The following is a 15,180-nucleotide window of genomic DNA, read 5'->3' as shown; positions in this document are numbered from 1 at the left end:
CTATGAGTCGGAACCGACTCCACGGCACATAACAACAACAATAACAACAAGTATAGTTATGACCATTATCATATATTCAATTATATAGATATTGCATGTTGTTGTTTTTAATTTACCATTGTAACAAATATGTTTCTGCATTGTGAAAAATTCCTCAATAATAATGCTTTTTTTTTAAGTGAATTTTTAAAAGATTTAATGGGGTTCCATTTTATGTATATGTAATGATTTACTTGCCATTTTCCTAGCATTGGATACTCTTTCTATAGTTGTCTCCATTTTCCATCCACTATAAACAAGATGATGATGAACATCTTTTTGTATAAAGCTTTTTTTACATTCTGAATTAAAGCTCATTTCCCTGGAGTCGCAGTGTTAGTGGGCTAATCTATTGATGTTGTTGTTAAATGCCGTCAAGTCAGTTCCGACCCATAGCGACTCTATATGGTTTCTTAGGAGCAGCTGATAAGCTTGAACTCAGTCTATTGATAGAAATTGCCTGATGGCCTTCTAAAAGAGGTCTAAACCAATTTATACTTTATCTTTGATAATATATTAGTAGCTGTACTTTTGTCACCATTAAAATCTATAATAATTGGATCTGTAAAAATAGAATCTTGTTTTAATATGCCATTATTATAGAGAATTGATAATTTTCCATATTTTAACCTTTTGAGAGGCTGGAGGAATCAGTTGACCATTTCCTTTGAATATTCTTCTATATAGTTGCCTTTGTCAGTTTGTATAAACTTCTGTATATTAAGTATTGTACTTCATTTGCACCATTCAATACAAATACAGTTTCTTATAAATTTTGTTTTAATAACTACAAACTTCTTATCAAACAAAAGATTTTCATTTTCAGAAGGTTAATTTTATTAATACTTTATTTTGTAATTTCATCCATGAATTTTTAAGTTTTCAAAAATCCTACCTCAGTTAGAAAAGAAATTTTATTTATAATTTTACAAATAGTATTCACTTTAACTTTAGCCTGTTAACTGCTTATTTGTAAATACTCTGAAAAATGTATATGTTGTTAGAAAGTATAATAATGGAATATTTCAACGATGTAGAACAGTTCTCTTTATTTGTGCTGTCCAGTATGGTAGCCATTAGTTACATACTCTATTGAGCATTTAACATGTGGTCAGTATAACTGAGGAACTAAACTTTAAATTAAAAAATGTATTATTGTAAATGTATGAGTGGGCTTTAAAAGAGTTCATGGAAAGATTACATTATCTTTTAATTCCATTTTCCCACAAACTTTTTGAAGCCTTCATATACCTAGCGAAGCAAACATCAGTTCAACTGTTTTTACATGTATAGCAGTTACATTCTTCAAGTTATATAGCCATGCTCACCTTCCTTTTCTCAGTTGTCCCTCTACTATTAACATAAATTCACTGCCCCGTGAGGTGCCTATCTTTCCAGCTGCTGTTGTTCAGTTTGATCCTATATAGATTTTTCTTAAAAGAGTGTAATGCTCAAGGCAGACATTGTTTTTCTTCTTTTACTATTTAAGCTCAACTGTTGTTCGGTTGTAAGAAGATTTATGGAGGTATTTTTGGTTTAAGGTTTAAAGTTTATCTCAGGGCAATAGTTTGAGGGATTCATCCAGCCTTCATGATCACAGGAAATATGTGTTCCATGATAATTTGAAATTCTGTTATGTATTCCCCCCTTGAATCATGATTCTTTAGAGTCTTTAATCAAAATGCTCAGTAATGGTAGCAAGGCACCATCTTATTCTTCTGGTCTCATGGCAAAGGAGGCAGTTGTTCATGAAGGCAATTAACTTTACGGCCCATATCCTCCTTCTGTTTTTGACTGTTCTTCCTGTTGCTCCAGGTGAATAGATACTAATTGTCTTGCCTTGGATGACCGCTTATAAGCTTTTAAGACCCCGGGCCGGCAACAAACTAGGGGGTAGAACAGAAACACTAAACATGTTATTAGATCAATTAAACTGAGATATCCCATGAAACCAAACTAAGGAACCAAATCCCATGAGGTGTTTGGTTGTACATAAGCATAAGCAGCATTAGCAGCTACTCTTTTTTTGTTATTGTTGTACTATCACATAAATTTTGATAGTTAAGGTTGTTACTGTTGTACAACTTATTGACAGCAATTACAGCAATCAGTTGTGCAGCCTTACCCTAAATCAATGGGATTTTTCTGTCACCATTTGCCCCCTTTCCCCTCTCCTTCCTACCCCTAGTAACCACTAAGAAGTGTTGTTCTCAATACATTAGCACTTTGTCTTTATATGAGGTTATACAATACTGTATTTGTCCTTTTGTGATTGACTTATTTCACTCAATATCTTTCAACTCCATCCACCATATTGTAGCAGGTGTCAGGACTTCATTTCTCTTACTGGCTGAGTGATTATTCCATTGTATGTATGTACCACATTTTGTTTATCTATTCACTTGCTGATGGGCATTTTGATTGTTTCTACCTTTTGGCTCTTGTGAGTAGTGCTGCAGTGAACATTGGTGTACAAGTCTCTTTATTGTTGAGTCTCTGCTCTTATATCTTTTAGGTATAAACCTAGGAGTAGAATTGCACCGTCATAGGTAGTTCTGTTTTTCTCAATGACTGTACCATTTTGCATTTTCACCAGCAATGTTTTTCTGCATCCTTTCTAACATTTGTTGCTTTCTTTTGTTTGTTTGTAATCTTAGCCATTCTGTTGTTGTTAAGTGCTGTTGAGTAGGTTCTGACCCATAGCAACCCTGTTTACGGTTTCCAAGGAGCGACTGGTGGGTTTGAACCACCAACCTTGTAGTTCAAACTGACCTTGCAGTCCAGCGCATTATCCTGCAGTGCGACACCAGGACTCCTGGAACCATTCTAGTGAGAGTGAAATGCTATCTTATTGTGGTTTGATTTTCATCTCCCTGATGGCTAATGACACTGAGCATCTTTTCATTTGTTTCAATGTCCTGTTTAGTAAAACCTGTTTAAGGCCTTTGTCCATTGTATAATTGGGTTGTCTTTTTGTTGTTGAAGTTTTATATGTATTTTGGTTGTGTGGTTCTTATTGGAATATCATTTACAAAGGTATTCTACCAGTTGGTAGCTTGTGTTTTTCCTTTTTTTAATAGTCTTGATGAACAAAAGTTTTAAATTTTTGAGGTAATTTTAAAATTTAAATAAAATGTAAGTTAATTATAAAGTAAATTAAAATTTTATGTAAGATTTAATTTATATTAAAAACAAATTTAAGTATATATAGAAGCAGAAAGGAAGTATGGTAACTCCATACGATAAGCACTGGACTGTGAACCACAAGGTCTGTGACTCGAACCCGCCAGCCACTTCCTCCCTGGAAAGATGAGGCTTTCTGTTTCTGTGAAGATTTAAAACTTTGGAAACTCTATAGAGAGTCTCTATGAGTTGGAACCAACTCGATGGCACTTAACAACAGCAACAACAGAAGCAGAAAGATGTTTACCTGTGCTTTATGGATTATGCAGAGAGGCCCTCAACTGTATGGATCATGACAAGCTCTGCGTAACATTTCAAAGAATGGATATTCCAGAACATTGCCAAGGTGTTTATGAAGAACCTGTACGTAGACCAAGAGTCAGTTGTTTGAAAAGAACAAAGGAATACTTTGGTTTAAAATCAGGAAAAGTGTGTACCAGGGTTGTATCCTTTCAACATACTTACAATCTGTGGCGTTCTGGTGTGGTGCTATAGGATAAACACTAGACTGCTAACCTCGAGGTTTGCTGTTCAGACCTACCAGCAATTCCTTGGAAATCCTGTACAGGCTCACTGTGAGTCAGAACTGACTTAATGGCACTTAACAACAACAACATTCAATCTGTATGCTGAGCAAATAATCCAGGAAGCTTGATTGTATGCTGAAAGCCAAGAGGACTTAAAATATTTACTAATGAAAATCAAAGACCAAAACCTTAAGTACAGGTCACACGTTATTGTAAACAAAACAAAAATCCTCGCCACTGGACCAGTGTAAATAGCGTCATGATAAATGGAGAAAAGATTGAAGTCGTTAAAGAGTTCATTCTGCATGTATCCACTATCAGTTCTCATGGAGCAGCAGCAAGAACTCAAACATGTTGCATTAGGCAAATGTGCTGCACCACACACACTTTTTTAAAATGTTCAAGAGCAAAGATACCAGTTTGAGGACTAAGGTATGCCTGACCCAAGCCATGATATTTTCAGTAGCCTTATATGTATGTGAAAGTAGGACAGTTAATAAGGAAAACCATAGAAGAATTGATGCATTTGAGTTTTGGTGTTGGAGAATATTAACAGTACCATGGACTGCCAGAAGAACAACCCACTAATACGTTGAAAGAAGTACAGCCAGAATGCTCCTTAGAAACCAGGATGGCGAGACTTCTTTAGTCATACTTTGGACATGTTTTCAGGAGGGATCAGTCCCTGGAGAAGGATATGTTTGGTGAAGTGGAGGGTCAGCGAAAAATAGGAAGGATTGACACACTGGCAGTGGCAATGGACTCAAGCATAAAACAATTGTGAGGATGGTACTGGACTGGGCAGTATTTTGTTCTGTTGTGCCTAAGGTCACTGTGAGTCAGAACTGACTCAACAGCACCTAACACTAACAACAGAAGCTAAAGATCCATAATTTTGTGTTTTTGTATCCTGTGTTATGCATGGAAAAGGGATCTATAGTGGCTAGTTGGCAATTTGACCTGTAAGAAGTTTCAGCCTCTTTTTCTCAGTGATAAAGGGAGTGGGTAGAGTAAGCAGTGTGTGTATATTAATTAAAAGAACTGCAGGTAGTGTGGCAAGACCTGGGGACTCTTGGGCCCAGAGTCAGTGACATAGCCACAGAGGACTAGAGTGGAGAGTGAAGTGTCCAGCTGATAAGAAGAGAGGGCATATGCATAAGAACACCCACACTTGCAGATAATACCCACTTATCCTGGCTTCAGTGACTGGATGATCAGAGCTCAACCAGAAGTAAAAAGAAGAGGAAAAAAAAAAGTATTCTCATACAATTTGATGAACTTGACCTACACCTATGGAAGCAGTAGCTCAAAAGAGGGAACAAGTCCTTACAGCAAGAATCATTCCCACCCCCTCCACACACAGAGTAGACAGGGATGGGCATCTTGGACATTGGCTACCCAAAATTGGGGACGGGGGGGCTACAAAGGCAAGAAGTGACTGGCTTACAAGCTCTCAAGAGGGAACCTAGATCCAGAGAGCCTGGAGGAAGGTAGAATCTCCAGTGAGTAGTATTCAATCTGTCTAGGCGGGGTTGGTGCAATGAAATGCAGACTGGTCTCTTGTGATACAATATTGAATAATTATTATCAGGACTGATTGTGAGGGTTGGAAATGTAAAGGTAGACGTTTTATAGAAAGGAGGGGAGTGATTAACTTTTCAGTCTAGGAGCTGAGGTCCCTAGGACCATCAAGGGAGAAGAGCAGAGAGCGGGACCGTACCCAGAGAAGCAGTGATGCCTAAAATGGAGCCAGAGATGATGACGTGGAGCGATGGAGCAGCTGGAGACTTTAGATCCAGAGAGGGAGAGCGACTGTGTGCTGAAGACCTGGGGGCTTACGGGGGGAAGGATTGCATGGAGGGGATTGTAACCATGGCAATGAGAGACAATATACGATAGAATGAATGTAAAACTAATGTTCTCCCATGTAAACTATCACATAATTCACAATAAAACATTAAAAAACAAACAAACAAAAAATGCAACAGATAATTATTTTCAAGAATATCCATTCTGTTTGAAAAGAACTGTCAGTATTTGAGTACTGGTCATGTCCCTGCATCAACTATCCTTGACTCTAACTACTTAACTCTTTCCTTTGTCAAGAATAAATTACTGTCAATCCCCCCCCCCAAAAAAAAGAACTGCAGGTATATATCCTTGCATGTGTATATGTTTCTTTCAAGTTCAGTGGCTTATCAAAGCTGTCTCACTAAAGAAAGAATTATCTGTTGAGAGTTTGGACTATATTCTTAGGCTTACCACAGTTTTCCTCTTTCTCTTTTGTAGACGCTGCATTCAAGTAGTACATAAACTCCTTTGCTACCAGAAGAAGTGTAGAGTACGTCTTCATTACACCTGGCGGGAACTCTGGTCAGGTAACTTACTCTTGAACTAATTCTCTCTTCCTGTAGGCCTGGGCTCAAGATACATTTTTAAAAGTCGGTGTAGTTTGTTTAGGATGCTTCTTTTTTCACTTACACTTTTCGTCAATTTTGACATTTCAGCCTGTTTCGAATTCACACCTGGATAAGTCACATACTTATTCCTTATTTTCCCTCCTGTTTCTTCTCCTCCCTCTATTTTCTGTCATTCAGATGAAAACAATTGAATACTTCTTGAGTTTCCTTGAGAGGGAGATAAGGAGTCAGTACAAACTTGGATTCTCCCTCTGTTCCATTTGGTAGCAGTATATGGACTATCAGGAGATTTCTGTGTGTTTCCTCAAGAAGAGTAATCTCAGGAGGAACGTCATAGGGCGAGGGGGCTGGGGTTGGAGGTGGGGTGATGGGGGGAATCCTGTTCTTTGTGTTACATCTGGCATTATTACTGTTTACAGACAGTGTCGGTTGTACCACTCCCCCTGTGCTAGAGACAAAAACAGCAAATTACAGTGTTTACTTTTGTCTTCTTATACATTTGGTAGCCCAGTAAAGTCACTGCCACCCCTGCAGGCGGGAAGTGGCTCTTCTCTAAGGGTGCAATTACTGCTGGCTTGCCACCCCTTTCTTTTGTGTGACTAAATTGGAGGTTTCAGGAAAGCAAAGGAGACATGCTTCCTGAGGCAGCCACTTGCTGATGGGTCCTGTGGCTTTTGTGACCTGATGGTACAATAAAATTTTCTCCAGAAGATTATAGTGATGAATGGTTGCCACACCCATGGCAGGGCTTCTCTGTATTCTCAGCAGAGAGGGGGGCGTGTTAGCATCAGAGTCTTTATAAGAAACAGACCAGCACCCCAGCCCCTTTCCATGGAATTCATCTTGCTTGTTGTGACACATGGTTTCCTCCCAACCCAATTTGGCTTTCTAAATTTAGTCCTTCATAATGGGAAGTAGAGATCTTTAATTAATGGATTAGCAAGTTCTGTGCAGTTACTGCCTAGGGTGGTGAATGGAGAGTCAGAGAATAACACTAAGTGGCAGAAGTGGTATTTTGCTATTTTAGGAGAGAAAAGTATGTTTTGTGCTTGTGTGAGAGTTTGAGATTGAGGGATGTCAGAAGAGTTTAGGAGAGATCAAAAGAGATTACAATGACAAAAGTTAGATATTTTAAAACCAAAAAACCCCCAAACCTGTTGTTACCAAGTCAATTTCGACTCCTAATGACCTTGTAGGACAGAGTAGAACTGCCCTACATTGTTTCCAAGGTGATAATCTTTTCTGAAGCAGACTGCCTCATCTTTTTTTCGAGGAGCAGCTGCTGGGTTTGAACTGCTGAACATGTCAGTCAACAGCTGGGTTTTTAACCACTGTGCCACCAGGACTCCTTAGAAGCTTTTGTTGTTGTTATGTGCCATGGAGTCGGTTCCGACTCATAGCAACCCTATACAGGATTTCCGATGCTGTAAATCTTTATAGCTGGTAGTTTCGAACTGCTGACCTTCTGGTTCACAGCCCGATTCGTAACCACTACACTACCAGAGCTCCTTAACAGAAGTGATCCAGGTGAGGATCGAATTCACAACCTCGACATTGCTCCACTTGCACTGTCATATAAGTAAGTACCACGCGCTAACCGATTGCACCACTGGAGCTCCATAGAAGCTTTTAGACAGCAGCAGTTCTTTTTAATATAAATGTCTGCTGTTGTCAAGGATCCCTGGTGGCCCTGTAGGATAAGCACTGGACTACTTACCACATTGTCAGTGGTTCAAATCCACTAGCAGCTCCACAGGAGACAAATGAGGCTGTCTATGTCCATAAAGATTTAGTCTCTGAAACCCTGTATTGGGTCACTATGAGTCAGAATTGACTTGATGGCAGTGGATTTTTTGGTCTTTACTGTTGCCAGTGTATACTTACTTAGTTATCATGCTTTAAAAGGCTAGGATTAAAGAAAAACACAAAAATAATATAAGTCTGTGGATTTGGGCATAATGTAGGATTATAGCAAGTATAAATGGTTTATGTCTGTAGTTAGGATGAAGTTATACTTGTAGTTAACTAAGCAATTGTAGTCCAGTAAAATCTGTGAGAGTCGGAACTCGACAGGACTGCCTTATTTTCCTGATCTGTCAAGTTTTTCACCTCTGACAGAGTACAGTCTTAACACTTTTCTCTTGCGTGTTTTAGTGAAAAACACTTGAGTTTTCCGTCTCTGACAGGTTTCTGTCTTGCACAGGTTCTGTCTTTTGCTTTTTAGTTTTTACTGTAGTAATTGTTTCTGCCTGCTTCTTGTGATTCTCTTCTGATTTTGTTTTCTCTTTGTTTATAAGTTTAAATTTTTTTCTTTCATTTCTATCCTAACCATTCTGTCTTTGGCTCTGGTGACTGCTCTGGCTTTTCTCCTTTCCTCCTTTATCTGTTGTCCTCTTCCTGATTGTCTGTTCCATTGCCTTTTTCACAGTATCTTCTACCTGTTCACCCTCGTCTGTCTCCTTGGAATTTCCATTACTCTGCTGCCTTCATTTTTTTTTTTTAATTGTTTTATTGTGAATTATGTGATAGTTTATATGGGAGATCATTAGCTTTACATTCATCCTATCGTATATCGTTTCATTGCCATGGTTATAATCCCCTCCATGCATCATCAACCAACCAAAGTGTATGCCCTGAAAGACTGCCCCCTGGTTATCAGCACACAGCCCCTCTCCCTCTCTCTTTGAGTCTAGAGTCGCCAGCCACTCCATCTCTCCACGTCATCGTCTCTGTCTCCATCACTGGTGTCACTGTTTCTCTGGGTAGGGTCCCGTACTACGCTCTTCTCCCTTGATGGCCCCAGGGACCTCCTCTCCTTTTGCTACAAAACATCTACCTTTACATTTCCAACCCTCACAGTCAGTCCTGATAACAATTAATTCACTATTGTATCACAAGAGACCTAGCCTCATATCCTTTCATCAGCCACGCTCAGACAGATTGGATACTACTCAGTGGAGATTCTACCTTTCTCCATGCCTTCTGGATCTAGGCTCCCTCTTGAAAGCTTATAAGCCAGTCACTTCTTGCCTTTGTAGGCCACCCCCCCTCCCCCCCAGTGTCCAAGTTGCCCATCCTTGTCTACTCTGTGTATGGAGGGGGTGGGAATGATCCTCGCTATAAAGATTTGTTCCCTCTTTTGAGCTACTGCATCCATAGGTGTAGGTCAAGTTCATCAAATTGTATCCGATTACTCTTTTTTTTCCCTATTCTTTCTTTTCTTCTAGTTGTGCTCTGATCATCCAGCCATTGCAGCCAGGTCAAGTGGGTATTATCTGCAAGTGTGGGTGTTCTTATGCATATGCCCTCTCTTCTTATCTGCTGGACGCTTCACTCTCCACTCTAGTCCTCTGTGGCTATGTCACTGACTCTGGGTCCAAGAGTCCCCAGGTCTTGCCACACTGCTGGCCAACCAGGTCTCCTCCTGAGTTCACAGGAGTCTATTGAAAGTTGTAGGCCTTAGCTCGCAGCTTCATTGCTGTTTTTCCCTCACTTCCTCTTATGGGTGATGAATGTGGTCACCAATCAGAGCATGTATTCCCATTGAGTCTTAGTCTTGGAAGGGGGTTTGCCCCGTGGGGCAAACTTGCCTTGATGTCTTCTGGGCGAGCAACTTGCTTGTTCTTGTAGTAATCAGTTGGATTGTCTATATTGTTTTGTATTTTTCCAGGTGGTCTTTCTTTCAAGAAGTATTTTCTGTTCTTCTTGCTGCTCCAGGCTGGTCTGCTTGTCCTTTCAAGTGGAAATTTCTCACCTCAGAAGATTCTGGATGGGGTTCAGGATTACACTTATGATCTTATGTAATTAATGCAGAGGCGCCGCAGGAAGCCTCCTTCACTGGGCACGTTGTAGCCCCATTTTAGATATTATAATCAGTCATAGGCAGAAGATGGACTTACAAGCTTTCTATTGTGCTATTTCTGGCTATTCCTTTCTCTCCCCATCAAGTATCTATTTTATAATGGTATGCCAGGGAAACCAAGATTCAAAAGACAGTCAAGCATTTTAACATTATTTCCCTCCTTTTCCCCATTCCAACCATGTCTCAATTCCTGTATCCCAGAGCCCTATTGTTCCAAGTTTGTGCATACATCATTATTTACCTTTGTCCCACTTATCCCATGCAAACCTGCCTAATTGTTTATCCATCCGCTTTGTTCTTCCTGCCTTCATTTTTGTATCCCATGTCCTCTGGTGCTAGAGGATAAACACTTCACATCAGGGTCAGTTTGAACTACAAGGTTGGCAGTTCAAACCTACCAGTTGCTCTTTGGAAATCCTATACAGGGTTGCTATGAGTCTGAACTGACTCAGTGGCACTTAACGACAACAATCATTATGAAATGCCTCTCTTGTTCTGTGTTATTGTCATCATGTATTTTACTTTCATATGTTATAAACCCCAGAATACTTGTCAATATATTTTTTCAAGCAGGCAATTATGTTTTAAAAAAGATTTTAACATGTCTTTTGTATTAATCATTTCTGGCACTTGGAATTTCCTCATTCTAAGTAGAAAATTTTAAAGAAAGAGGCCATTCTTTATTCTTTATTGGTCAGCTGACTTTGTCTTACAGTACCTTCTTTCACATTCAGCATTGTTGTAACTATGTACTATCTCAGAACAGATTGGTTGGGTGTCTGAGACCCTTGATAGGTCAAGGGGAGGGTCCTATGAGTGTCATTAGTGAGGCTTGTTGTTAAGTGCCATCGAGATCTTGTTGTTGAGTTGGTTCTATATCATAGTTACCTCAGAAGCAACTGATAAGGAGTTCTGGTGTGGCGCTATGGAATAAAGCACTGGACCACACAGGCATTTGTACTAGAGTTCATTGTCAAGTGGGGTTAGCTCCTTTTCACATATAGACTGGTAAAGCCCTCTGGAACCTTGGCTCCTTCTGTTCATACATGGAGTATGCAGTGAAATGCTGAGCAGTAGGTGTTAAAGAAGGCTACAAAATATAAAATGTATTACAGTCAGAGCCCACAATAATGTTTAACATTGCAAGCAGTGAGTATAAGTGTGTCTATGCACTTGACTGCTAACCACAAGGTCAGCTGTTCATATCCATCAGCCGCTCCTCAGAAACCCTATATAGGGTTGCTATGAATCGGATCTGACTCCACAGCAGTTAACAACAACAAATAGTGGATCCACCCACTGCTTGGCTGGCACTACTCCTCATATGTTGTTGTTATGCCCATGTTTTCATATTTCTTTGCCTTCTAGACTTAATGGGTTTGAGGAAGGTATCTATGTGCTTGTCCAGGCATGTGCTGCAATAATTGAAAATTGAATTTTATTTATAAATAAAATTGTTAAGGCACATGTTGTTAGATTGGACACAGAAACCTTGGATGTCTCTAGGAAGCAGTCCTTTAGGGTCCAGATGCCTTATATTATTTAGAACGTGGATGTTTAGCATCATCGCACTTTGCGTGTTAGTTTTTAGTCCTGTGCAGCTTGACTGTAGGTGTTGTTTAGTGCCTTTGAGTCGGTTTCAACTGATAGCAACACTGTATATGGGGTTTCCAAGTAGCAGCTGGTGGGTTTGAACTATGACCCTTGTAGTTCACAGTCCAGTGCTAATCCTACAGCTAGCTCCCTGTTTTTTGGGAATTCCCTTCTAATTTCTATATGGAATTACTAGGCTTGGTCATATGGGAGAGGTAGAAACAGCTATATTACTTGAGGGTTCAATCTTATCTGATCTGCTTTCATAACTGTTGGTTTTACACATTTAAGCCCTGACTCACTCCATGCTGGCACTGTCTATTTATATGATGCTTGGCACCATGGCATCTGGATACATGGGGGAATGTATTTAAGTAACTTAAACTAGAGTGTGGAAAGGAGGATGCTCTACCTGTCTACTTTTGCCTCTTTTTGAGCAATTAGTATTTTTTACCCCCTTATATAAAGTTCAAAAGTTCTTCCCTGACCTCTAGACTACCCAGATTTCTTGTTATGAGTAAAACGGTAGGTCTTCAAACTCCCCACTGATAGATATAGGAAAACGGAGTATTAGGATAAGGCCCAAGTAAAATATTTCTTTAACTTTGAGAATATGATGAAAACTATGGTCTCTGTTTAGAAAAATGTCCATTTGCACATATACACAATTTACATGTGATTTCAGGGAGTTCACGAACCCTCTGAAGTCCATCCATGACCTCATGATAAGAACTCCTATCTTAGTTTTTTGTTCATAGCCTCCCAGTTAATTCTGTTCTCATAGAACATCTTAGTATCTGATTTAATATTTTTCTTTCTTTACTGGTCTTACTGCATTCCTACTGGGAACTTCAGCAGTCTTTTCTGTGAACTTTTGAGGGTCCAGGCCATTTAGTTCAGTATGCTTCATTTCCTGTAGTTCCTATAGCATGTTGTGTCTCTGTTTTAGCATATCACATTATATTGCTATGTTTGCAGATGTTTATACAATAATTTATTTAAATATCTATCTTTCAGGAAAGCCGGATTTGTATTTTAATCATTGTTTTATCTCTAGCACATAACTTGACTTTTAATATAAAACATGTTTGAATGAATAAATAAATGAATGATGGGGTATGTAGAATTTCCATTAGTAAGAAGTCACCATTTTCTTAAAGCAGCACAATTTGTGTTTTGGCTTCATAATAATGATGGTGATGATTATGATAGAACCCAGTAGGATGTTTGCTGTCTTGTTTCTTTCACTTGAGTTGACCCTATCTTTTTTTTTTTTTAAGTTTTTATTGTGAATTTTGTGTTAGTTTACATGGGTGAACATTATCTTTACATTCATCCTATCATACTTTGTTTCATTGCGATGATCACAATCCCCTGCATGCATCATCAAACAAGCAAAGGTTACACTCCACATGCCTGCTCCTCAGCCACCAGCATACAACCCCTCTCCCTCCCTGAGTCCAGAGTCCCCAGCCTCTCCTTCTGTCCACTTCATTGTCTCTGCCTCCATCAGCAGTTTCACTACCTTTCCAGACAAGGTCTCTGGCACTTTGTTTTTCTCCCTGATGGTTCCAGGGATCTCTGCTCCTGGACTGCAAAATCAGCCACTCCCCTCCTTTTGTTACCAAATATTTACATTTACATTTACCTTTCCAGTACTCACTGTCAGACCTGATAGTAATCATTCCCTATTGAACCACAGGTGTCCTGTCCCTCTCACCTTTTATTAATCCCATCCAGACAGGTTGGAAACAATTCAGTGGAGGTTCTACATTTCCCTGTATCCTCTGGAGCTAGGTTCCCTATTGAAAGCTGGTAAGCCAGTCACTTCTTGCCTTTGTAGCCCCCCCAGTTTGGGTAGCCAATGTCTAAGTTCCCCCTCCCTGTCGACCCTGTGTAGTGGGAATGATCCTCACTGTAGAGATTTGTCCGCTTGTCATACTGCATCCACAAGCGTAGGTCAAATCATCCACTTATAGTGGGTTACTCCTTTTTTTTTTTTTCCTGTTCTTTCTTCCTCTAGTTGTGTTCTGATCATCCAGCCATTGATGCCAGGTCAGATGGGTACTAGCTGGAAGTGTGGGTGTTCTTGTGCATCTCCCCTCACTTTATATCGGCTGGATGCTTCACATTCTGTTCTAGTCCTCTGGGGCCATGTCCCTGCCCCTGGGCCCAGGAATCCCCAGGTTTCATCATACTGCTCGTTAACCAGGTCTCAATCCAGGTTAACAGGAGTCTATTGAATGCGGTCAGACTTAGTTCACAACTTCATTGCTGTTTTTCCCCCTCTTCCCCTTATTGGTGACCAAAGTGGTCAGCAGCAGGACCGTATGCCTGCTAGTGTATTCCATTTGAGTTTCAGTTTTGGAAGGGGGTTTGCCTTGAGGGGACCTGACCACTTGCCTTGATGGCTCCCTGGGGAACAACTTGCTTCTTCTTGTAGTCATTGATTGGTCTGTTTTGTGTTTTTTCTGCTGGTCTTTCTTTCAAGAATTATCTTCTGTTCTTCTAGCTACTCCAGACTGGTCTGCTTGTCCTTTCATGTGGGTATGTCCCACCTTAGAAGATCCTGGATGATGATCGGGATTCCACCTATGGTCTTGTGCAGTGCAAAGGCTCTGCAGGGAGCTTCCTTCACTGGGCAAGTTCTAACCCCATTATAGTTATTCCAAACAGTTATAGGCTGAAGATGGACTTACAAGCTTTCTCTGGTGATGTTTCTGGCTATTCCTCTCTCTCCTCTTCAAGTGTCTATTTTACAAAAGTAGGCAAGGGAAACCAAGATTCAACCAACAGCCAAGCATGTTAGCATCATTTCCCCAGTTTTACCCATTCAAACCATGCCTCAATCTTTGTACCCACGAGTCCTGTTGTTCCACATTTGTGCTCAGATCATTATTTACCTCTGCCCCATTTAGCCCATGTAAACCTGCCTAGCTATTCTCCCATCTGGACCCTATCATTTTTTTTTTTAAATAAATGTTTTATTGTGAATTGTGTGATAGTTTACATGGGAGAACATTAGTTTTATATTCATTCTATCATACATCGTTTCATTGCCATAGTTACTGTCCCATCCATGCATCATCACCCAACTAAAGGGTATACCCTGCAAGCCTTCCCACACCCCCACCCCCGCATCCTCAGCCCCTTTCCCTCTCTGGATCTCAAGTCCCCAGCCACTCCATCTCTTCACGTCGTCTTCTCTGCCTCCATCTCAGGCCTCACTGCTTTTCTGGGTACGGTCCCACTCTCCGCTCTTCTCCATTGATGGTCCCAGGACCCTCCGCTCCTAGACTGACTTTCCTGGCTGTCCTACAGTACCGGAACTCTGGACCCTAAAATTTTTGATAGAGTCAGCCATTCCCCTTAGTTTTATTTGAGTTGTTGATGTGAAAAGGAGCAGTGGTTAATAATTTCTTTCTTTTTTACCTGGATTGCTTTTAGCCAAGCAAAAATGGAAATCTTGATGGTTTCTAAGCCATTAATTGAAGAATGTGCAAAATGTTTACAGAGAGACATGTAGTTTCTGGAGAGGGAATACTTGAATAGAGTT

General features: G+C 40.1%; 1 protein-coding gene across 1 annotated transcript in view; it reads left to right on the top strand.

Moving 5' to 3' along the window:
• Nucleotides 1-15,180, top strand: part of LOC102828454 (chromosome unknown open reading frame, human C10orf76) — a 263,323-nt gene that overhangs the window by 108,964 nt on the left and 139,179 nt on the right. Inside the window, exon 20 of the mRNA XM_006831279.1 lies at nucleotides 6,039-6,127. Within this exon, the coding sequence (XP_006831342.1) occupies nucleotides 6,039-6,127 (89 nt within the window). The remainder of the gene's footprint in view (nucleotides 1-6,038; nucleotides 6,128-15,180) is intronic.

The sequence above is a fragment of the Chrysochloris asiatica genome, unplaced genomic scaffold, assembly GCF_000296735.1.
Source record: "Chrysochloris asiatica unplaced genomic scaffold, ChrAsi1.0 scaffold00003, whole genome shotgun sequence".
Taxonomy (NCBI): domain Eukaryota; kingdom Metazoa; phylum Chordata; class Mammalia; order Afrosoricida; family Chrysochloridae; genus Chrysochloris; species Chrysochloris asiatica.
This window is presented reverse-complemented; position numbering and strand designations above follow the sequence as displayed.